The sequence below is a fragment of the Orcinus orca genome, chromosome 9 (assembly GCF_937001465.1).
Source record: "Orcinus orca chromosome 9, mOrcOrc1.1, whole genome shotgun sequence".
Lineage (NCBI taxonomy): Eukaryota > Metazoa > Chordata > Mammalia > Artiodactyla > Delphinidae > Orcinus > Orcinus orca.
The window spans coordinates 13,717,472-13,740,366 of record NC_064567.1 but is presented as its reverse complement, the minus strand read 5'-3'; the positions used below and the strand labels follow the sequence as shown (position 1 = coordinate 13,740,366).

General features: G+C 47.5%; 2 protein-coding genes across 3 annotated transcripts in view; one reads left to right on the top strand and one right to left on the bottom strand.

Annotated features, from left to right (window-relative positions):
* Nucleotides 1-1,938, top strand: part of TBXAS1 (thromboxane A synthase 1) — a 149,592-nt gene extending 147,654 nt beyond the window's left edge. For both annotated transcript variants that reach the window (XM_004272141.3, XM_004272142.3), the window contains one exon: nt 1,701-1,938. In XM_004272141.3, coding sequence (XP_004272189.1) covers nt 1,701-1,775 — 75 coding nt within the window. In that variant the 3' untranslated portion in view covers nt 1,776-1,938. The remainder of the gene's footprint in view (nt 1-1,700) is intronic.
* A 1,884-nt stretch (nt 1,939-3,822) lies between these two features.
* The window catches only part of PARP12 (poly(ADP-ribose) polymerase family member 12), a 43,991-nt gene continuing 24,918 nt past the window's right edge, over nt 3,823-22,895 (bottom strand). The window contains exons 6-12 of the mRNA XM_004272140.4: nt 21,808-21,994; nt 17,754-17,895; nt 14,763-14,859; nt 9,073-9,145; nt 7,163-7,293; nt 6,134-6,285; nt 3,823-4,904 (exon numbers count right to left, since the gene is read on the bottom strand). Of these exons, the coding sequence (XP_004272188.1) occupies nt 4,579-4,904; nt 6,134-6,285; nt 7,163-7,293; nt 9,073-9,145; nt 14,763-14,859; nt 17,754-17,895; nt 21,808-21,994 (1,108 nt within the window). The 3' untranslated portion in view covers nt 3,823-4,578. The remainder of the gene's footprint in view (nt 4,905-6,133; nt 6,286-7,162; nt 7,294-9,072; nt 9,146-14,762; nt 14,860-17,753; nt 17,896-21,807; nt 21,995-22,895) is intronic.

The window sequence follows — 22,895 nt, the reverse complement described above, 5'->3', positions numbered from 1 at the left end:
CACAACCCGAACAGTGCTCTCCTCTGTGCCTATTCACTACCCCTCAGCACGGCTGCAGACCTGGACAGGAGGGAGTAAGGGGACAGATAATAAGGACACGATGACAGATGGTAACAACATCTAGATTCAGAGTGGCATTGCCTCTGACAAACAGGGAGACTGGGGCGAGCTGCTGGCTGGGGAGGAATAATGAGCTGGGTTGAAATACAAAAGGCTGAGGAACTGTATGTGATGATGTCCATAAAGGTCTGATGGTTAAGGCTGGAGGGAGGGAGGGGCAAATTGGGAGCAGAGAGCCAAATCAAGATGAAGGAGCAGAGGAGAGCAGGCCCCTGCCTGCCTTAGGCATTCCATGGGTACAGGACTTTCTTTGGGGGTTTGTCTCATTTACCCTTGATCTTGACATACAATACAGCAGCCAGACCAATGTCCCAGAACACTGCTTATGCCTGGCACTCCCCCAGCTCAAGATCCAGCCCTGAGTCCCAAGCCTGCTGGGTCCAGGGAGAACTCTGAGCTCACTTTGCCTTCCCCACCCCAACTTCCCACTCCCAGAGCCTCCCACCCACTCCTCCCTGCCTGCTCAGTCTGTTGCTCCTTCTGGAATGCCATCCCTGCCCCTTCCCCACCCCCAGTCTAATCCCATCCTCCAAGTCCTTTGGTGTTCCCTCAAATCCCGAAGTGGTCCCTGAGAAGCCCTGCTCACAGGGCGTCTCCTATTCCTAGCCCCACCCCAGGCACCAGTTCCTCCAGGAAGCCCTCCCTGACTTTGCCAGCCACAACAGACCTCTACTTTCTTTTTGAAGTCCAAGTGTGCCTATAACTGTCTGATACTGTAGCCACTAGCCACGTGCAGCTATTTATGTTAATAATAAATCAAATCAAAAATTCTGCCCCCATTTGCATTAACCCCACTTCAAGCATCGAGCAGCCACATGTACTAGTGGCTACCGCACGAGATAGGGCAGGTCTAGATCGTCTTGTTTCTTGAGCATATAACTGGTCTCCCATCTGAACTCTCAAAGACATCTGAAAGCCCACCCGGCCCCAGCACTAGGGCCTCGTGACCCTTCTTTCCTTTAAAGGTTTCATGGTAGCCACTGAACAGTCCTTTTACACGCAGCTCAAGAGGACGCCCTGCTTCTTGAGTAATTCTGTGGCTTTTCTTCCAAGTCCTCCATCGGTCTGCCTAAGCTGGACATAAGGAAAGCCTTCTGAATGGCAGTGGGCCTTCAGCAGGGAGCTCTCCCCAAGCCCCTGGGGAGTGATCTACTCAGTTACTGGCTGGGCCCCAGGGTGAGAGACGAGGGGAGATGAGGAAGGTCTGAGGCTTTGCTCACCACTTTCCAGTCATGTGCCCTTGGGCAGGTCGCTTGTCCTCTCTGAACCTCCATTTCTTCATTTGCAAAGTGAGCTGCTCCCACTTTAGGCAGGCTTATTAGAAGGATAAATGTGGGACCTCTCCCCTGCGGTATTTTATTAACAGAGGAAAGGTGGTGAGCCGCCGTCCAACACCCGGCCCAAGACACAGCTCTGCTGCTTCTCAAGGTCCCCCTGGGGAAGCTGCTTTGCTCACTCCCAGCCTGCCGGCCCTCAGCCCTCAGCCGAATTCCCATAACCCTGCTTCACGGCCCGTTCTGAGGAAGTTTTCCTGTCGGTAGGATTAACTATGACAAATATCTTAATTTCCTCTATTTTAGGTACCGCTGCAGCTAGAATCCAAATCTGCCCTAGGTCCAAAAAATGGCGTCTACATCAGGATCGTCTCCCGCTGACGAAGTCATGACCAGCCCCTAATTCAAAGAAAACCCTCATGTGGAAATTCAGATTTTTGGAAAGACATCACCGAAGCAACTGAAAGCGTGCCTGGCATATGAGTATAAAAGAGGCCACTTACGTAACATTTCCTAAATGCTTAATAAATGTTTGTTGCACTTAGTTTTGACTTTGCCAATAGTGTTTGAGCAACGGATCCACCTCTCTGAATCAGCGATTGCTGATAAATGAGTGAAAACGTAGTTTTGACAAAATGATTGAGTACTTGGATTTTTAAAGAAGTTCTGGCCTCAGGATGGAAGGAATCGATAGGGCAGGGGACACATGGACGCTCAGGTGAGTGGTCCTGATGGCCCCAGCTCGGGGGCCTTTTCAGCGTCTGGTTCATTTAACTTAGAGAATAACATTCGTCAGAAGCTCAACCTCAAACGTGGTTCAAATGCTTTATCATGCCTCGATTTTCCTAGATAGGCTACTACTAACTTTATAAGTTTAATGTGCAGAAAAGTGATAGAGGCTGAAGTGTACGTTTTCTTTTAAAGAACATCCTATCTTAATTTTGATCAAATAATCAAAATACAGAGGTGAATTTTAGTAAAAGTAATTATTGTGTTCCTGAGAAGCTCAAATGCAACAAAGAACTTGCAAACTGAATCCCGGATCTGCCACCAGCAGCCTGTGATCATGGCTGCTGCTCTTGCCACCTCTGTGCCTCTGTTTCCTCACCTGTAAAACAAGGCTGCTGACCCAGGTCACAGCGCCCTCCTCTACTTAACATCCGAACAGTGCAAAGGGGCTGATGTTGTATAAATAACAGAGCAGGGACCCGCAAGCAAGGCTGGGCTACCCAGGCTGAGCCACCTTTACGAAGTGCAGGCTGTTGCAGGAGAGCTGGGAGAAGGGGTCTCCCGTACCCACGGCTGCGAGCAGCTGCTTCTGCTGTTTGCCCTCCCTGCGTCCAGCATGCCATGCTTCCCCAGAGCGCTCCCCTGGAGACTCCCCTCTCAGAATATAAAAGAGGCCAGCCTCACGACTCTGTTGTCAATCACACACACACACACACACACACACACACACACACACACACACACACACACACGTTTGCTCTGGATCCTACTACCTCTGCATGAAAATTCTGAGAGGTCTTTTTGACTTCTTCCCATCACAATGCCCACCCCCTCCAGTGCCCACAGGAACAGCTGCCCCATGCTCCCACCCACAACTGAGCTACATGTACCCCATCCCTTTCTCAAATGTCCAGTCCAGGTATTTGCCAGTGTGCTTTCTCAAAGGTCAGCAAGTGCAGAGCCCTCGGCAGTCTTCACAGTGCACCCGACTTCCCTGGAGCGTTTCATCATCTCCCGCCCCAGGTTTCCCCTTGCCACGCTCCTCGCCCACACTCCCAGACGGACCACTCTTGCTGCTTCCCACTACCCAGCTCCCAGCAGCCTTGGATCTGAGAACTACAGGCAGAGGCATCGTGTGGAGACTGGACACACTGTATCAGGAGGCTGGGGAACGGGAAGGAAGGGTGCAGGTGAGGAGAGGACACCTTGCTGAGGACTGAACCTGAGGCCAATGGGACCAGCCATCCAGGAGGAGGCAGATGGCCTTATGAGGCAAAGCCATCCTGCCGGCCCCTCCACCGCCCAGCAGAGACCCTTACCAACCACTGTGTGTGGAGGACACAAGAACACACCACCTGCTCCGTGTCCACAACACAGTGCGCAATAGTGGATCTGGGTTTTGTGGGGCTTGAAAGCTGAGTTCAGGGAAAGAAAAAAAACAAATATGTAACTTGCAAATTTAACCGAAATGTATGATCACGCAGCCATACAGCAGGGGTCCCTCCTCAGGCTGTGGAAAGGGTCCCAGCAAATGAGGGGCCATGAACCTTCAGCTTCATTGGCCGCAAGATAAATCTACACACAGCCTCCCCGAGGCCAGTAACGGGGGCTGTTATATCCCGACCCCCAGAAAAGTGCCTGTACACAGCAGGCGCTCAATAAACAGACACTGAAGAATGAGCTGCAGCCATCACCCATGTCAGATAAATATTCTTTTATTCCCAGACTCTGCTGTGACGTGACGCTGCAGCACAGGTATTCAGATCTCATGGGGACATAAAACTCTTATTCACAGGGTGCTCGGTGCAGAGGCACCTGCCAGGGTGAGTGCACTTCCTGGGTGATGGTGACGGCTGCTAGGACTAAGGGAGACCGACAGGGACTCAGTGACACCACACAGTAGCCATGGTCCTAACAACATGATATATGGGCCAATTTCAAGGCTGGAAGCCCAGGAGAAGCAGCGGAAGAGCCGCCTAGATTAGAGACACAGCAATGGACACAATGACTGTGCCTCACCGGCCCACAACCCAGGATTTCCTGCACCACGGCTGCTGTGTCATTCGGACAAAAACAAAACCAGGTGCCACCAAGACCCTGAAAAACCAAACCACTGAAGAGACAGAAACTCTTGAAAATTAAAACCAATCGATAAAACAGTGTCTGGAAACTCTGTGCCTGGGGCCAATCTGCAGCAAAGTCAACAAAGAGTAAAAAACAAAACTTTAACACCTGAGTAAAAAGCAATAATGGGTTCACCTACAACCACTACTGGCTAGTCCAAAAGTGACTTAAAAGTGAAAATATTATCAGCCAGAGATTAAGAACGTAACTTCATCACGAAGTCAATGTTAAATGAACAGCTCATTAAAAATTTTTTGTTTAAAAAAAACAACTTTCCCTAATAGCTATTTCAAGTAAGATCAGCCAGAAAGGCATAAAACCATCGGGGTGCTCACTGCCGAACACCGAAGAAGGACGCAAAGGTGAACTGGCTGGTGGTGGCGGCAGTGGGCCCGGGGGAGTCGGTGTACTGGATGACGTACTCCGGGTAGGCCTGGTGCTTCTCGAAGACCACGAAGATGGAGGGGTCAGACACGCGGTTCACGCAGCTGTCATACAAGACGTCGCCCTGGCCCTCCTTCGCCGGGGGACGGACGAAGCTGGCGTTGCCTCGGACGAATTCGCCCACGAGCACCCGAGCCAGGAACATCGTGTGGGACTTGGTGTCAGTTTTGCTGTAGTGGTGGGAATACGCGGCGTCCCGGGCAAAGTAGCTCCCTGCAAGGACACCAGGGCTGGGCTGGGCAGCGGGGGACAGCCCGCGGCCGGAAGAGGCACGCCAGTGTCCTGCAACCCGGGTGAGGCCAGTGGCCTCTGCCCTCCCTCAGCTCCTGTCTTTCCAGCTTTTCCTTTGTAAGGAGCATCAGAGGGGTCACCAAACTCTGAGACAGAAAACTCCTTTCAAGTTAAGATCTGTCACTCAAATCCTAAAGGTCTCTGGACACCTCATTACTGAGCCCCCATCCCCCGCCCAGAACCTCCGTTTCCTGAGCCATAAAACGGGGCTGTCGGGCCCGTCCTCCCAGGGCTGGTGTGGAACGTGGCTAAGACCCCACACAAGGAACACGGCGCAGACACCGGCAGCCCAATGTACAGATTCATGAGCCCTGTCGAATGGGGGCCTGAGCTGGAAGCTGCGCCTACATATTCAGGTTCACAGCCCACCACTGGCTCTTGTGCACCTGGACCCCGCAGCCATCAGCATGCAGGACGGAAGCTAACGGATGGACTCGGCAGAGGGGATGCTGACTGCAGATCACACCACTACGAGACTCTCTGCATCTAGTAACCGTGTCGTGGTTACAGAAGAGAATGTTCTTGTTCTTAGGAGGTGTTACGGGGTGAAGGGGTATGATGTATGCCGCCTACTCCCAAATGGTTCAGAAATAAGGGAAGGGGTGATAAAGCCAATGTGAAGTGTTAAAGCTGATGAACTAGGTAAAATTTCCATGGGAGGTTTCTTTTTTTAATATTATTCTTGCACCTTTCCTGTGAGTTTGAAATTATTTTCAAACAAAGTTTAAAAATAACTAAGAGACAGGAAAACGGGGAACTCACATTATAGTAAGAATGACATATTTACATGAGCGTATCTGAGCATTCAGATTTCTACTCTAAGGAAACAGCACAGGCAGGTGGGGACCTGACTCAGGGCTGGGAAGGGTCCCACAGGGATGCAGACCCATTTCCCAGTGAAGCCAAACCACAGCCTAAGCAGGGCCACCCCTGCTCAAACCCTGGGTCAGGCCTAGGGCTGCACACAGGGGGATGACAGTAAGGTGCCGCCAGCTGGGCATCCCACATCCTGGCCAGTGCTGAGTCTGAACCGCTGGTTCAGCTCATGCTGGTTCCCCCCACGCCCTCCATCAATTTGCTTTAAAGTGGTTTCCGAGCCCTGGACAGCAAGGCAAAGAGGGTTCTGCCAGCAGAGGCCGCCTCGCACTTACCCTTGCCGTAGGAAGCACCATGAAGACCACTGACCCGCCAGTCAAAGTTCTGCTGGCAGATGGCGTCAACGAAACCGGTGCTGGTGCCATGGAACAGCTGCCTCTCATCCACTGTCTTCCCGCCATTTCTCTTCTGCATCTGCTCCTTCTGCCTAGAATCACGGGAGTGAACGTGCTGGCGGCAGAGAATGCCTGCCACCAAACACAGGCCACCCGGCCCAAGAAACACATTTAATTAGATGTGTCATGAGGCCAGAAGCCACAGGTCCATGAGACTCCAGCCATGGGCCAGGGGCCAGAAAAGGCGAGAGCAGGGCCTGGGTGAAAGCAGAGGGAAGCCTTCCCTCCAGGGCTCCAGGCCTGCATTGCTCCATGAACCCCCAAAGCAGACAGACCAGCCCTTGGAAGGCAAGTGTGCTTCTTCCCACCACCCTGCTTCCGCCTGGAGCTTAGCCAGGGGAGCTGGAAGATGCTGGCTGGGGGTGGGAGGGAGGGCCTCCTTCTCCCTCTCCTGTAAGTTACCTTGATCTCATCACTGGAACCAGAGTTCAGATTACACTGCTCCAACCTCTTGTGGGGAAGGTCAGCAGGAGCCCAGGCCCACTGCGGTGACCTGATGTGGGCTCCTCCCCACATAAACAAGTGCCTGAGAACATGCCAGTCCTCAGGCACAAGAAGGAGGCCCCTGCTCTCTGGCTGCCAGGACAGCAGCTTTACACTCCCCAGGGTGTGGGTGGCTTATTCGGACCCGTCCCCTGTTGGTCTTCAGGGAGGCCGAGGGCACTAGTGCAGGAGCCAGCTCTGTCTCTAGGGAAGCCGCAGCCTCCCATCTCCCTGGAAGAACATGCCAGCACTGAGCTTGTACGGATGAGGAGGTGGACAGGAGAGGGAAACAGCTCCTGATCCCAGCAGCACTGGACAAACAGAAGCTGCTTTCTCGGATTGTCCCTGCAGCCTGGGGCATGTCTGGTAAGCAGCTGGCTGAGGGGACAGAGGCACCAGCCCACCAAGAGCGAGCCCCCAACGCACCACTGGTAGACTTCCCAAAGGGCCACATTCTGGACCCGCTCAATCTTCTGAACGTAATAGAGAGGCATCGTATGGGTGAAGAGTTTCCAGATCTTTCGAAACTCCTCTGAGGACGAAGGGAGGGTGATCCTCTGTAAGGGGCAAATATTTTTACTCTGTTATCATCAAAGTGTAGAATATACATCTCTTCCCAAGGCTGCTCATGAAATGCCAGAACCACAGGCAAACCCAGACGGCGTCTACCACGCTCCCCTTTACTTCAAGGGGCAGTCTCTGCAGGCTCCGGATGCACGCTATTTGTGGTCACTTCTCTCCTCTCCACTGTGAAGCCAGCCTAAAGGACAGGCAGGCAATGCTATGTGAGTACCACCCTGGCTGCCCCCAGCACACCGCTGCTCTTCTTCTGACCCCACACAGGGCCGACTACAGAGTCGACAAGACCACGGAGCTGGTGCCAACAGATGTGGCACACACACATCTGGCAGAGAGGGGGCAAACCCTGCCACAGGCAGCAATGCTGCGTGAGCCCCACACACAGCGAGCACTGAGCGAGAGGCCAGGCCGGCAGACAGCACACAGCAGCCCAGGAGCTCAGCAAGACCCGCGGGCGCCCCTCCCTCCCAGCTGAGCCCGCCCTTCCCTTAGCGTCTGGCTCTGGGAAGCAACACTCCTGATGAGCCCAGAGGGGCCCCTGACTCAGAGCCCCCAACTGTCTCACAGAGTGACAAGCCACAAATCCCTGCCCTTGCAGCCTGGACCCCAAGCAGCCTCCCTGTTCCTGGCTCCACGGGGCTTGGCCCAGTGACAGCCTGACCCGGGATCACCGTCCTCCCCCACCGAGTGCAGCTGTATAATAAACACCTCACCCCGCAAAGACCCTAAATGGTCAGGACTCTGTGTAAACATCCATGGGTCTCTGCAACCCAAAATCTGACTTTGGTTTCCTTGCTCCCATCTCACTAGATGCCACCAAACCCTCTCCCTCAAGCCCTGCCCTCCCAGCATGGAGCCTGGCAAGGACTCCCGCACCTATCATGGCCCGCGGCTCGGCCCCCTGACCAGGACACTCCACAGCTCGGCCCTGACCTCCATCTCCTGTCCCCCAGCCCCCGCCTATGCACGCCCTCCACCCGAGACACTCCGTGTCCTGACTTGGGTTCCTTCCCCAGCCAGTTCCCATCAACTGGCGTGTCCTTCCCCACCCTCTGCCGGTGTAAGCGCCAGCCATCATTAGGTGTGGACCCGGTGACACCTTCCTTGATCCCTGAAATACAGTCGCCTGGTCCCCTGATGGCCGAGTACTGTGTCTGAAAGTTGCCCAGCCCTCCACACGTCCTGCCAGGGCTGCTGGTGTCTGGGTGTGTTTGTGCGACTCCCAGGCACATGTTGGAAAAACCAGTCTGCACAGTGCTTGCCAGGTCAGAGGCCAGTCAGGGTGCTCCATGTACATGGGGCGTCATCGGACACCGGCCTAAGCTCTCTACTCAACTCAGCGTGGCGCCCACTGCAACTCGCTGAATAGACTGTCCTTCTCTCATCTTCTAGTAAGTTCCTAGCACCTCCCAACAGCAACTCCCCTTCTAGATGGTCCTCATCACACCACACCTTCTGCTGGCTTCTTTCCCTTTCCTTGCTTAGTAAAACTTTTATTAGCTAAGCAGCTCTTAAGCTCCTTATTTATGCCCTTCCTAGAAAATTTCCAGTTCGTCATCCTCCCTCCACCATACATCCTCTCCCCTCGAGCCATGGTCACCTCCTGGGTAGTCATCTAGCCGTAAAATCCCCAAGATCTGAAAGAAACCAAACCTCGCACGCACCTCTCAGAGGCGGAGGACACAGCGTGGTCCACTCACACTCACCTGTGTCTAAGGACACCTCCTCCCCAGCCTGGGGCAGTGCCAGTCTCATACCTTAAAGCCGGTGTCCGACAGGGCCAAGTGGTCCCAATGCTCAGGGATACTCTTTAGGCCTTGGGAATTGACGCTGTTACAAAATGTAAAGAGAAACACTTAGTTTGTTCTTAGACATAAGTAGGTTTCCCAGAGGTGCCTCCAGCAGCCGAGGCCATCAGTCTTGAGCGTCAGCATATGGTTCTGTAAAAGCAGGGAGGAGGCGAGGAAGCACATAACCACACTCTCCACAACGTAACAGCACTTCCATCTTTGCCGATGTGGTCAAAACCAAAACCAAAACCAAACCCAAAACCAATCAGGCAAGAGGGATCCATTTCTCACCTGCATCCCAACTCCAACACATAAGGGACTGAGCATATGACTAAAGCAGCACACCCAAACCCTCATCCATGATTCTGAAATTCAAAGAGCCCTGAAACTTTCATTAAAACAGCCTCAATGGGACTTCCCTGGTGACACAGTGGTTAAGAATCCGCCTGCCAATGCAGGGGACATGGGTTCGAGCCCTGGTCCGGAAAGATCGCACATGCCGCAGAGCAACTAAGCCCGTGCGCCACAACTACTGAGCCTGCATTCTAGAGCCCAAGAGCCACAACTACTGAAGCCCGCGCACCACAACTACTGAGCCTGCATGCCACAACTACTGACGCCTGTGTGCCTAGAGCCCGTGCTCCACGACAAGAGAAGCCAGAACAATGAGAAGGCTGTGCACCTCAACAAAGAGTAGTCCTGCTTGCCACAACTAGAGAAAGCCTGCGCACAGCGAAGACCCAATGCAGCCAAAAATAAATTAAATAAAAAATAAATTAAAAATGCTGTGAATTCAGAACACAATGATAAAAAAATTTTAAAAACCCAACAGCCTCAATGAAACTAACACAACCTTGTAAATCAACTATACTCCAATAAAAAACAAATTAATTTTAAAAAACAGCCTCAATGACGTATAATTGGCAAATAAAACAGTTTTTAAAACATAAAATTGATGTCAAAATTCATTTGGCAGTAGAAATTTGACTTGAACTGCTAAGAGGCTACTTGTGGTCTATATATATTTCCTTCTTAAAGTGACTATGCATATTTTTACTGCAAAAAATATTAGCATGTTTAATTGCATATGTCACATAATACAAAGCAGCACATGCTCTTTCTAAAAATGAAATAAAAACCCATTTCTAAAAAACAGATGGCCCAAAGGATTTAGAAATAAGGACTGTGAAACTCTAACTCCAAATCATTCCTATTCAGTTTCAGAATGCTGTTCTTCCTACAACAGATCTACCTTCTGTTTCTGCTGGCATGAGACGTATACCTTCATCCTAAACCTCAAAGAACTCCCACAAATAACTTTCCTAGGAAAATGGCACAGTTTAAAATAACTAAAGAAAAGGTCCCACAAGCAAGAATCAACCAGAAACAGACCCATGAAGACTGAAGATGCTGAAATTACCAGGCAGATTATAAAACAACTATTCTTTCTACGTTTAAAGAAATAAAAGACAAACTTTAAAACATATGCAAGGTGAAGTAAGTCAGAAAAAGAAAAACAAATACTGTATGTTAACACATATATATGGAATCTAAAAAAAAAAAAAGAATGGTACTGATGAATCTAGTGGCAGGGCAGGAATAAAGACGTAGACATAGAGAATGGACTTGAGGACATGGGGGAGGAGGGGGAAGCTGGGGTGAAGTGAAAGTAGCATCAATATACGTACACTACCGAATGTAAAATATTAGCTAGTGGGAAGCAGCAGCACAGCACAGGGAGAGCAGCTCGGTGCTTTGCGATGACCTAGAGACATGGGATAGGGAGGGTGGGAGGGAGCCTCAATAGGGAGGGGCTATGGGGACATATGTATGCATTATGACTGATTCACTTCATTGTACAACAGAAACTAACACAGTATTGTGAAGCAATTATATTCCAATAAATATCTATTTAAAAAAATCATATGCAAGGAACAGAAAACTGTTAAAAAGACCTGGAGGGTCTGAAAAGAAAAAAAACAAACAGAACTTGTAGAAATGAAAATACAATCCCTGAAGAAGAAGTTCAATGGACAGGCTTACTAGCAGATGAGATGACCTAAAGAGAGGGTAAGCGAGCTGAAAGGTAGGGGTAGTGAAATTATTCAGAATGTGGCGCAGAGCAGGAAGGAGACAAACAAGGCAGGGAAGAAGCCAAGACACGGAGAGCAGAGTGAAAAGGCCTGAACCTGGTCAGAGCCAAACTGAATCTCCAAAAAGAGAGTAGCTAGAACAGCATGGAGGCAATTTTCAAATAGAACTAATGAGACAAACCAACCTACAGACTTAAGAAGCAGAAAGGATCTCAAACAGGACAAATAAAAACACATACCCAGACACATCACAGTGAGAGTGCATAATACAAAGACAAACAGAAAATCTTAAAAGCAGCCAGAAGGGGAAAAAAAGTGATTCTGGAAGAAAGCATCAGTTAGACCAACAGCTGATTTCTCAAAAGCAGCAATGGAAACCAAAGCACAGTGGAGTGATATCTTCAATGTTTCAAGAGAAAATAACTACAAGTGACCCACACAAGAGTCCCAGGTGGTCACAGAGGCCCAAGCAGACTTGCTTGCTGGAGTCATGACCACCAGCTACTGTCACACAAGTTAGAGGGAAGCACGACGCACTTCACTGCACCAATGTGTGTGACATAGCAGGGAGATCCTGAATCCCTCGTATCTTACTCTGAATTTAACCAAAATAACCACTCTTATTTCTGACATGTGGTGTCTGCCATGGTCCCCTGACAACTAAGTAGAGTGACAACAAAAGAGATCCAGTCTCAGAAAGGAGACAGGTAAGTTTTTCTAAACTGCATCTAGGGTAGGCTCTGGATAGGGAGAGACTAAAACATGACGTCCAGAAGTAGGATGACTCATAGTTAACCAAAACTAAATCCAGAAGCAATTCACAGGAGAGACTGAAACAAAATTTAACTAACTAAATAATAAATATTTCTGCATGGTAAAATACTTCATAGACAAAGCCAAAAGGCAAACAACAAACGAAGAAAACACACTGCAATTTATATAACAAACCGAGGGCTGATCTCCCCATTAGATAGAAGACTCTTAATGTTTAAGAAAAATACCAAAATGTTGAGAGAAGAATGGACAAAACGACAAACAGTCCACTGAAAAAGAAAGGCAAATGGCCCTTACATGTAGGAAAAAATATTAAACCTCATTTATAAGAGAAAGTACATTAAATACACTGAAACACCCTTTCCCACCTATGAGAACAGCGAAAATCCAAGAGCTTGATGACTCCCTCTGTTGGCAAGGGGGAGGGAAGCAGGCACCTCACACATTCTGGGGTGAGTGCATTAACGGTTCCACCCCACAAAGAGGAACTTGCATTTACCTTCTAGGACTCTAACCTGAGGACCCACCTCTACAAATATGAAATAGCATATACACCAGACATCCTTTGTGGTATCATACTTGTAACAGCAAAACACTGAAAAAGGGCAAAACATCCCTCGAAAGGGGACAGATTAAACTATGGTATGCAAATGATGGAGAACTGTGAAGACAGAAACAGAATTTAGAAGACTTCAATGAACTGAAAGGGAGTAATTTTTTTTTTCAATATTTGTATATACTGTGAAATGATCACAACAAATCTAGTAATGATCTATTTTTAAGCGAAAAACAAAAGGTACAGAATAGTATATATAGAATGTTACCTTTTATGCAAGAAAAGAAAATAAGATACTTTTATGTATATGCATTTGCTCATTTTTGCAAAAATAAACACAGAAAGATAAACCAGAAACTGATGAAAATGTTTGCCCATCATAGGAACAGTGTGGAGATAACAGTGAGAATACTGACTGCTGAGTGTACCTTTTCATATAGTTTTGACTTTTAAATCATGTTTTACACATAGCCAAAAATAAATTTTAATAAGAAAGGGAGGAAGGAAGGCACACTTGGCTTCGAAGGAAACAGGGAGCGGAAACCCCAGGAGGCTACTTTGTTAGACTCACAGGTACTCTATTTGCTTGGATTGATAATACCTTTTCCCTCTAGCTTCTTTAAATGACCCTGCCATGCTCCACAAACACAACCACTGAAGTCCATCTGTGAAATCTTAAAAGAAGAAACAGAAACACTGTAAGTTCTCTGTGAAACAGAAACGAGCCAGATTTCTCCGGCTGATGGAAGGTGCAGTCCGCTAACAGCAGCACTGGCTACAGCTCTGGCTACAGTCCCGTCTTGCTGTCACACACCCAGACTAATGGGCACCATGGTATCTCTCACCATCCAGGCCACCCTCCCCCAGTAAGTGGCCGTGGGGATTGGAGAGAACTGACCCCTCCCCCAGCTCCAATCCTAGCACACTTGCCTCAAGTCTAAAACTACTGATTCAGAGGGGTCTGATCAGTTTGCAAAGTTCACAGATTTGCCCATCAGCTGCAGGAGGGCCCTGCCTGCTCCTAAATGCATAGAAGGCCAGGCACTACCCTTGTGGCTTCTGGCAGCCTGTGACATAAGGGATCCCACCCTGGGGATGAAGTTGGCCAATTAGTGCCTGCAGCACCTGTTTTTGGTATTCCATGATATCCAAGTACTAAAATAATGGGGTTTTATTGGTGTAATTTTTGGTGTATTTCAACATTTACAAAAATTCAGGTCTGTGACTCAATTATTCACTTGAAAAGACCAGCTGATGAGCTGGCTTCAAGTCTAGAGTGGCTAGCAGATCACAACAAGCAGCCCTATAGTTACATGTCACAAAGCCTCTACCCACAAGGATAATCCTTTCTCTTGTTTCAAAGCCTTTCCAACTAGTAGAATATGCATGTCAGTAGTCAAACTGCTACAGGTGACTCTACACTGGAATTGCCATTCATACATGACACAACTGGAGGAAAAAGAGGAACTTAAAACCCTTTGTTAGAAACAAAAACCACAGTTTGCTACCAGAGGAAAAAACCTGACTAACAAACATACACACAAATGAACAGAAAAACCCCAAGGGCTGTTTAAAAAGATTTCCTGCAAGTTATAAAACAAAAGATATAATCACTTGAAGATGGAAACAGAAAATATCAGGAGTTAGATTATTACTATTTCCTCACCATTCTCTAAGTTAGTCTAAACTAAGAAAGAACTTTTTGGCTTCTGGAAAGATCTGCACAAGAATACCTGATGTCTCAGTAACATCACTGGCAAACTTAAAGATAAAACATCTAATTAAGTGATTTTTCTGGTGTCTTTTTCCTTTATTTTATGTTGTGTTTGGCTTATCATTTAATGCTTTGTTAACTGCATCTGCATCATCATTAAAATGATTATACACCAAACATTTACTTTTTATAAATTTATGTTGTATTTTATAGCTTTATAATATATGCTACTATGTTTTCATTTGAATGTGGTAAATATACACTGATTTTTCTATTTCATGAAGCCTCAACCTTCTTACAGATCACTCAAATGAACAGCAGCACTTTGGTATTAAGTGAAGGAAAGTACAAATACACTCAGAGGAGGGCCAGGTACAGGAAACAGAGACAGAGAGTGCCAGGGCATAAGTCTGCAAGCCAGCTAACGCTCTTAATGCTGTAGCTAGTCTGAGTAGGTTCTGTACCTGCAGCAGAGCACACAACAACTGATACACACACAAGTTCCCCAAATGCCACCTACCAGGTTTGCTTCAGCTTCACATCCTGGGGAGATACGAATTTGGGTCTCCGGCAAACGTTTCTAACTGTGCCATAGACCAGGTTTTTCTGAACGAAGTCTGGGAAAAACAAACAAACACACACATATACACATATGGGATAGCAATGTTTTATAAACACAAATTAAATGGGTTGGAAAGCTAATCCAAATGTAAAGCTCACAATAAGTCTGTTAAAAAAATAAGGCAATTTTACACATTTCAAATATTCAAAAAGAAAACAGGTACCTGTAGGAGACTGGGTTTAATGACTAGATGAATGATTAGTAATTGACATATCAATTATACATGAGTGCTTTTAAATTGTTCCTTCCAATCTTGTTTAAACTATTATTTTGCTCAGCAATTTTTCCCAGCTTGGATATAAAAAAGCTTCAGCCCAGCCTGAGACCGATTTACCCCATCTTGAGCCAGTGGAATTTAGAGTTAATATAATAATTTTACTCTTATGAGTTTTTTTTCTTACTTTGACTAAACTTACCCTACAGAAATACTTCTCAACTTTTTAAAAACTGGACTGTCTTTAATAAATGAAATCCTTGCCCCATGCCCAAGATTCTCAGATTCCTCCTGAGGGCAGCAGTGGGGGGACAGGGGAACTATCATTCATGTTGAAAAATCACAATACCTCTAAGTTAGACTACATGTCCCGACCCACCAGGAGAACTCTGTCAAGTCTTATTTTCTGCAGTAGAGTACAAACAATTTTCTTTCACTTGAAAAACTAACTCACCCTACTGCATTTCAGCATACACCCAGTGATCACCTAGGCGACACTGTGTCCCTTATGCCACAGCCCACATGGTCATCACGATGGGCACTCCTGGGGGGTCCCCACATTCTAATCGGGAGCCCATATAATCCAGAGATGGCTACCACAACCCCTTCAGTTACCCATCACTCAACCTCCCACCAATACTCTGCTAATTAGCTTAAACGGGCTTTTTATTGGTCTGTTGACTAACACTGCAATGAACCCGAAATGAGCTTTTACTGGTGAAATGAAAAGGTATTCAAGATAAGTGAACTGGATAAATATATGTGAGACCCATTCCCCACCGTCCCCTAGACAGGGTAAATATGAGGCCTTCTCCCTAATTTGCCCTCAAAGAGGATACACTAGGCGAAGTCCCTAAACAAGCCCTGATCTTGGGGATTCTGCCCAACTGATACCAGCTAACAGACGTCAGAATTCTGCCTCTGGAGTCTTGGCATTTGCCTTGAGCGACTGTTTCACGACAGGAGTCTAAAAGGCAGAGCCAAGTCTTCCCTGATCCTACAGAATGAGTCAGTTGTGCGTGTTTCTTAAACGTCCCTGCTTCCTCATAAATATTTAGTTAATAAATGTGAGTGGCAGGTTGCGGTCTGAGACTTGCTTTCACTCTACCTAGCAGTCAGGTTATGAAGGGAGAAGTTAACTCACCTCAAAGTACTTCTGTGGCTACTGTTATGTACCAACAAACAAAAGAATTGTGTCCACCCAAGTGAGCTTGAGTGAGTCTGCAGCAAACATGCTTTTTCTTGCAGTCTGCAGTGAACTCAATGTGTGTGCTCTTCCCCACCCTCATCTTAACTGTTCTGTCCCCTGGGGCTGCTGCCTATGTTGAGAATGATAAAGGCTACATCTGACATTTCTGTTTGATCTGTTTTGATATAGTCCAGATACTTTAAAGAAATACTTCAAACTATGGTCAGCAGCAGTCAGATGGGTACTAGGTGTATAGACTTGTTCTTCAGGCCTGTCCTGACTTATTATTTCATATATTTCTCACCATCCCCTTTAATGCACTTGAGTTTATCAGACTGTGGATTGCAAACCACCTCACATATGACTTGTGTTCCCCAGCTGACACTGCAGACTGTAAGCAGTTCTCGCTGTAGCGTAGAAGAAACTTTTAGGCTCTCTGTACAGGCACATTGAGAGGGCAGCAATTCTACTTTAAGTAAGCCACAAGTGCTACAAACCACAAGCAAAACCAACTGGCTAAAAGCAAGCAGACAGAGTGGATTTAGGATAATTCACCAGAAACACTTTGCTGCCCTCCAAACAGAAGGTCCACAAAAATAAAGAAAATAATAAACTATGCTTAAAGGAAGGCCCACTTAATTTTCTTGAAAAATGATGAAAACTCAGAGGGATTCAGAGTTTAAAATGTGAATTTAAAGGCAAAACTGAACTGAACAGGGATGGACTGATAAATCTCTGTGAAAATGGCTTGAGAGAAGCCACAAAAAACCTGAAACTTAAAAAAAAAAAAAAAAAGTCACAAATAAGCCACTGGAAGGCCTGACCAAAGGGCGTTTGGTCTGTTTCTGTCTATCTGCCTGTCTGTCAAGGCAACCAGAACAAGCCAAGGCCCAGACTCAGGATACCACGAGCAGAGCATCTGAAAATCTGCTTCCCAACAACTTTTAGTTGAAGTGTGTGCCTACCACGTGTTTAGCCGGCCGGCCATCTATGCTGAAGGTGTCTACAGAAAGCAGAGCTGCACAGCAGAACCACTATGACACGTGTCAGCGACCTGGACACAGGGACGCCCATGGCCTACAGGACAACCGCCACTGCCCACAGGCTGATGCTGCTTGTCCTCTACAAGGAGGGCTCCTGTCCCCTCCTATCACCCCCCAGGCAGCTCCCCACCCATCCCTCTGGCGGGCCTCTATGCCCCCTTCCAGTCTGGCAGCGCTTCAGGAGCAGGGACCACCCCATCCTTCTCTTTCCTGGCTCTCAATGTGTGTGCGGACTTTCTCCAGGGTTAAAATGGAAAAGGCAAAGCCAGCAGATGACCAGGTCCTGCTGGGTGAGTGCAGAGGGTCAGGAAGTATCTTTTTTCTTTTGGCCAGATCAAGCAGCTTGCGGGATCTCAGTTCCCCAACCAGGGATTGAACCCAGGCCACAGCAGTGAAAGCTCGGAATCCTAACCACTAGGCCACCAGGGAACTCCAGGAAGTACCTTTGAAGTCTAATTCGTATGTGTGCTTTCCTGCCTGGAACTTCAGAGTGGCAGCCTGGGGGTCAGACCCTGCGGCACAGTACGCCAGGTAGGCCTTCTCCACGTCGCTGTTGCTGACGCTGGTCACGGGGTGCTCCACGCCCTGTGAAGGCAAAGCCAGATACGAGGTGAAGGCAAGAAGAAGACAGACGCTGGGGGCCGTCTGCACCACCCACAAATGTGCCCACGGTGGTTGTTTGTATCCTGGGGGAGGCAGAGGAGAGGAGCCGGGCACGGTGCGGTGGCAGGAGAGGGAGGCACAGGAAAGGAGCCGACGCAACTACCTCCTGAAAGCTGCTCAGGAAACAGAAGCCCATACACGAGGACCCCGCTAACCCGGACAATGCATGGGAGCGATGAGAGAGAGGGCATTCAATTACTCATGACGGATGATACAACCCTTCAAAGGAAGGTGAAACATCAATGGTGAATTCTCAAATGCTGCTTCACTGAGGGCCTGAGCGACGCTACCTCCTCTGTCCCTTGTTCCCACCACCCTTTAATCAGAGTTCAGTTCTCCTTGCTGTTGTCTTTTTCTGGTCTCTTGGAGAGCTCTATTTTTTCAATTATCCATTTTGATCCCTCATCCTCTTTCCCATTACCTACATGATATCAAAGATTTTGGAATGGACTTGAGTTTGAATTCTGGCTCTCGAATCTGCTTCCTCTATAACCTCAGCACGTTATTGGAACCTCTCTGAACCTCAATGATCTCAACTCTATGACAGGAATAACAACAGAATTTAAATCATACTCATGTCATTATACAATAGGACCATCCCATCCTCAAAGACCTGGAAAAATGATTAAAATAAGGCACAGAGAGCCCTTAGCACAGTGCCTGGAACAAAAAGCAAAGGTGCCGCAGAAATAGAGGCAGATACCTGGGCATACAAGTCTGAAGTTTGGAGAGGAATCTGGTCTACAGACAGAGATGCAGACATCACTCAAGGTGGCCACCAATGTCAGAAGAGCTGGGGTTCAGGCTAGACCCCGGGAAACGCCAACATTCACAAAGAAAAGTAGAAAAAAGAAGCCCATGAAGGAGACAGAGGAGGAGCAAAAAAGGAGAGTGAGGCTCAAATGTGACATATGAAACATTTTTTCAATAAAATAAATAAGAGCTTTTAAAATTTTAAATAAACAAATCAAACAAAACAAAAGCAAGCACACAGATACACAGACAGACTGGTGTTACCAAAGGGGAAACAAAGGGGAGGTGAGGAGAGGGTGAAATGGGTAAAGGAGGCCAACCGGTGACAGATGGAAAATAAACCTTTGGTGGTGAGCACGCTGCAGTGTATGTAGAAGTCAAGATACATCGTTGCACACATGAAACTCATGTAATATTAGAAAACAATAAGTAACTGAATAATTAATTTAATCTAATTAAAGAAAGAAAGGAAAGGAAGGAGGGAGTGGGCAACAAGCTGGGTGGAGACTGGCAATGCCACAGGATTTGGCACCTGGGCCCTTTGCCAGCGGCTATGGCTGGTGACGGCTGTGCTGAACCGGGTCCCACCTCCTGCAGGCGTTCCATGAATGGTGACCAGATGAACAGAAGTAAGATTCTGGCAAGTGGAGGAATAAATGGAAGTCTTCCCTTTCAAGCAGAGATAGATGGGTTGTTTGGGTACAAAAGGGTGAGGGCAATTGTAGAGCTTTTAGATCAAACCAAAGGAGATCACAGGAGAGGGGAAAAGGCAAAAGGTAAATCGACACAAGAAGACTGTTGAGAATAATCCAGCCCGGATACAGGTTGGGGTAATGCGTCGTGGAGCCCACCACCTCAGGGATGGCAGGTTCAACGTGGGAAAACTCAGTGGGCCAAAAAAGAGTAACACATTTATACACAAGATTAGGTTATGGATTAAACTGTAACCCCCAAAAAGACATGTTGAAGTCTTAACCCCCAGTACCTCGGAATGTGACCTTATTTGGAAATAGGGTCATTGCAGATGTAATTATTTAAGATGAGATCATACTGGAGTAGGTGGGCCCTTAACCAACATGACCAATGTCCTCATAAGAGGACGGCCACATGAGGAATGCTACTGATGAGCAGGTAGAGATTAGAGTGATGCAAATACAACTGAGGAACACCACAGATCACCAGCAAACCACCAGAACTGAGGAAAAGACAAGCAAGAATTCCCTACAGGTTTCAGAGAAAACATGGCCCTGCTGCCATCTGGATTTCAGTTTCCAGCCTCCAGAGCTGTGAGACAACAAACCCCTGCTGCTCTAAGCCACCTAGTTTGTGGTACTTTGCTATGATGACCCAGGAAATTAATACAGGGTGGAGGCAACCTGGACCTGAAATTTGGGCGTATATCCTGAGCTCAGGCAGAAAAGAACCCAGCTTTTCTGATAATCAAGAGAAAACTGTCTTGAACTGGCAATTAGCAGAAAACTAAGAAAGAAATCCAATTATAGGGTGACATCAGAAGTGTGTGGAAAAGGAAGAGCTAGAATGGACAGGTCACCCTATGAGGGGCCCTGCCGTTGGTACAAAATGAGACCATACAGCCGAAAGTCACCGAGTCCGCACGTGCACATCTGAATGCACCAGCGTGTGGTATGTTGGTAAAACCCACAGTTTATTCCCAGAGATTCTCGCTATTCTAAATACTCAATGTTCTAAACTATGCACTCTGGCTACACTGCAATAAAGGAGTAGCAGCCTAGAAAAGAAAAAGGGAAAACCCTGAGTTCGGTTGTTTGGAGGAGAAAGACCCCTGTCCCCAAAGTTGTGACAACGCAGTTTCTGAAGTCACCCAGGGTCCCGTATCATCCCACTCAGCTCCCAGAAGGGGGACGAATCACCAAACAAAACGTGAGCGGCTGTCACATTTGCCAGTTGCTTCTTGCCTGCTGTGTGTTCCTCCATGACGCCTCCGGGTGAGCTCCACTCATCATCATCTCTCCCGCTCAATGCCAGGCTTGGCCTCTGCACCCCCCTCCTGACCAAACCCAGAGCAATGCTGGAGAGCCTCCCTGGACAAATCCAGGGAAGACAGAAGGAACCCCCAGGACGCTCAGAGAGGGAGACGGGTTGGGAAGAGGACAGACAGAGCAGTGAAGCGGGAAGGCCGGCACTGGCAGAAGTGGAGGGGAAGAATGAGGGCACAAGCCATCTCCTGAGAGTGACCATGTCCAACTGGCCAGTGGGCACAGGCAGCAACACCTCTGTCCTTCAACTGGCCAGTCTAACTCCTGAGGATCTGCCAGGTACAGGCACCACCCTCAGCAGGGGGGCACACCAGTGGCAAAAGCTCCCATGAAGCTCACATTACCGAGTCCCAGAGAAAAAGATATCCCAAGTGCAGTAGAAACTAAAGCCTTACTACTATAGCATCTTACAACCCAGAAGAATACAAATGTCTATTAGACCACATATCCCAATTTTCATTTGGGAGAAGGTGTCACTATTGAAATGGTGACCTCCCTATACTTATACCTCTACAGGTAACCAGGGGGCTCCCTTTAATCTGATTCATCCACAAACATCTTTGAATAATTAACAGCAGCAATTATTCGACACAGATACCAAATCAACAGCTGAAATCAGTCAATTTTCATATACTTGCCCACCTTCTGTAAAGTTGCTGCTACAGATAAGGCAGAAAGCTAGCTTTGAAAAGCCTTCAGCTTTATTCCACAGCTACACAAACACTCCAGCACACACAGGCACTTGCTCTGGAGTTACTGCTCAACAGTAAGAGAGGCATCTTTCTACCCCATTTAACGAAATGTGATCTCACTACAACTAAAGTCATTCAGTCCTGATGAACGAACAGATAGCTAATTGTTCAAAGATGGAACCTCATACAAATGAACTCTAAATTATCCCATTTTGCCATAATTCCTGCAAAGCAAGTGCGTCATAAGGGGACCTGGGGATCTTTGGCTCTGTCAAGGGCTCCCCAGAGCAATCCTTGTGCCCATGTTTGGAAAGGCTCCCCCATCATGGACCCTCAGGAAGGAACACTCACCCTCTTTCCGTGACACTTACTTGTCTTCCATACTCCTGCCAAAAGCCAAATTCATCGTTCCAGTACCAAACCCACTCAGTGGTGAGGACAAAGTGTGGAGGTTTGGTGAGCGAGGAGGCCGTGGAGAGGCGGCGAGCCAAGGTGGAACCAAACGTCATGGAGTTAAAGTTCAGAAAACCAGTGAGAAAGCTACTGGTGCACACGATCCTACAAAAGAACATGAGAAGTAAACTGAAAACCCACCAGCCACATGGACTCAGATACTCAGCTCCCCCATGGTCTTCTAGATGCTCTGCTGGAAGATGTGAACATACATGTGACCTGAACATTTACAAAAATGTGTTGGGGTGGGATGCGGGACCTGCTTTTTAAGATCCATTTTGCTGTGTGAAAATAATAAAATCACAGTAATATGGAAAACCTGTTATCATGACATTCCTTTCACTACACAGAAAACGCTGGTTAAAATATTCTTTTTTAAAATGCATTGCTGAGATAGCAAGAAACAGAAATCCTCAGAAGCCAAAAATAGTTTAACATACATTGAATGCATGTGGGCCAGCCCCTGTACGAAGTGCTTTGTACATATTAAGGGATTAAGTCTTCATAACACTGAAGTTGCAACTTATCCCCATTTCACAGATATGAAAACAGAAGCCCAGGAAGGTTCAGAAACCTGTCCAAGGTCAAACAGCTAATCGATGGCAGAGCTGGGGTTTAAGTCAAGCAGTTTGGCAGAACAGCCTGTACTCTGAGCCACCAGGATCTATTCCCTTTCCAAATGCTGAAGTGCCCCAAGAGCAAACGGAAGGTCTGGAACCAGACAGGTGAATGAGGACTAAAGCCAGTGGCTGTCCAAGGGCAGTGTCAGTGAGTAACGACAAAAAGCCCTATTTTTAGCAGCAATGAGGAAACAGAAAACAAATGTACGATCTGAATATGGTCAGGGGTCAAATCTCCGAAGAGACACTTCTGCATAAAACCATGATCCTAAAAGACTACATATATCCTTAGTGAAGGGAGGCCAGGAAAGGAATCTGCTTTGCAAAGAAAGTCAGCAAGGAAATTTGCCTGTGTCAGTGTTAGCTTTGGATGGAAAGGAAGAAAA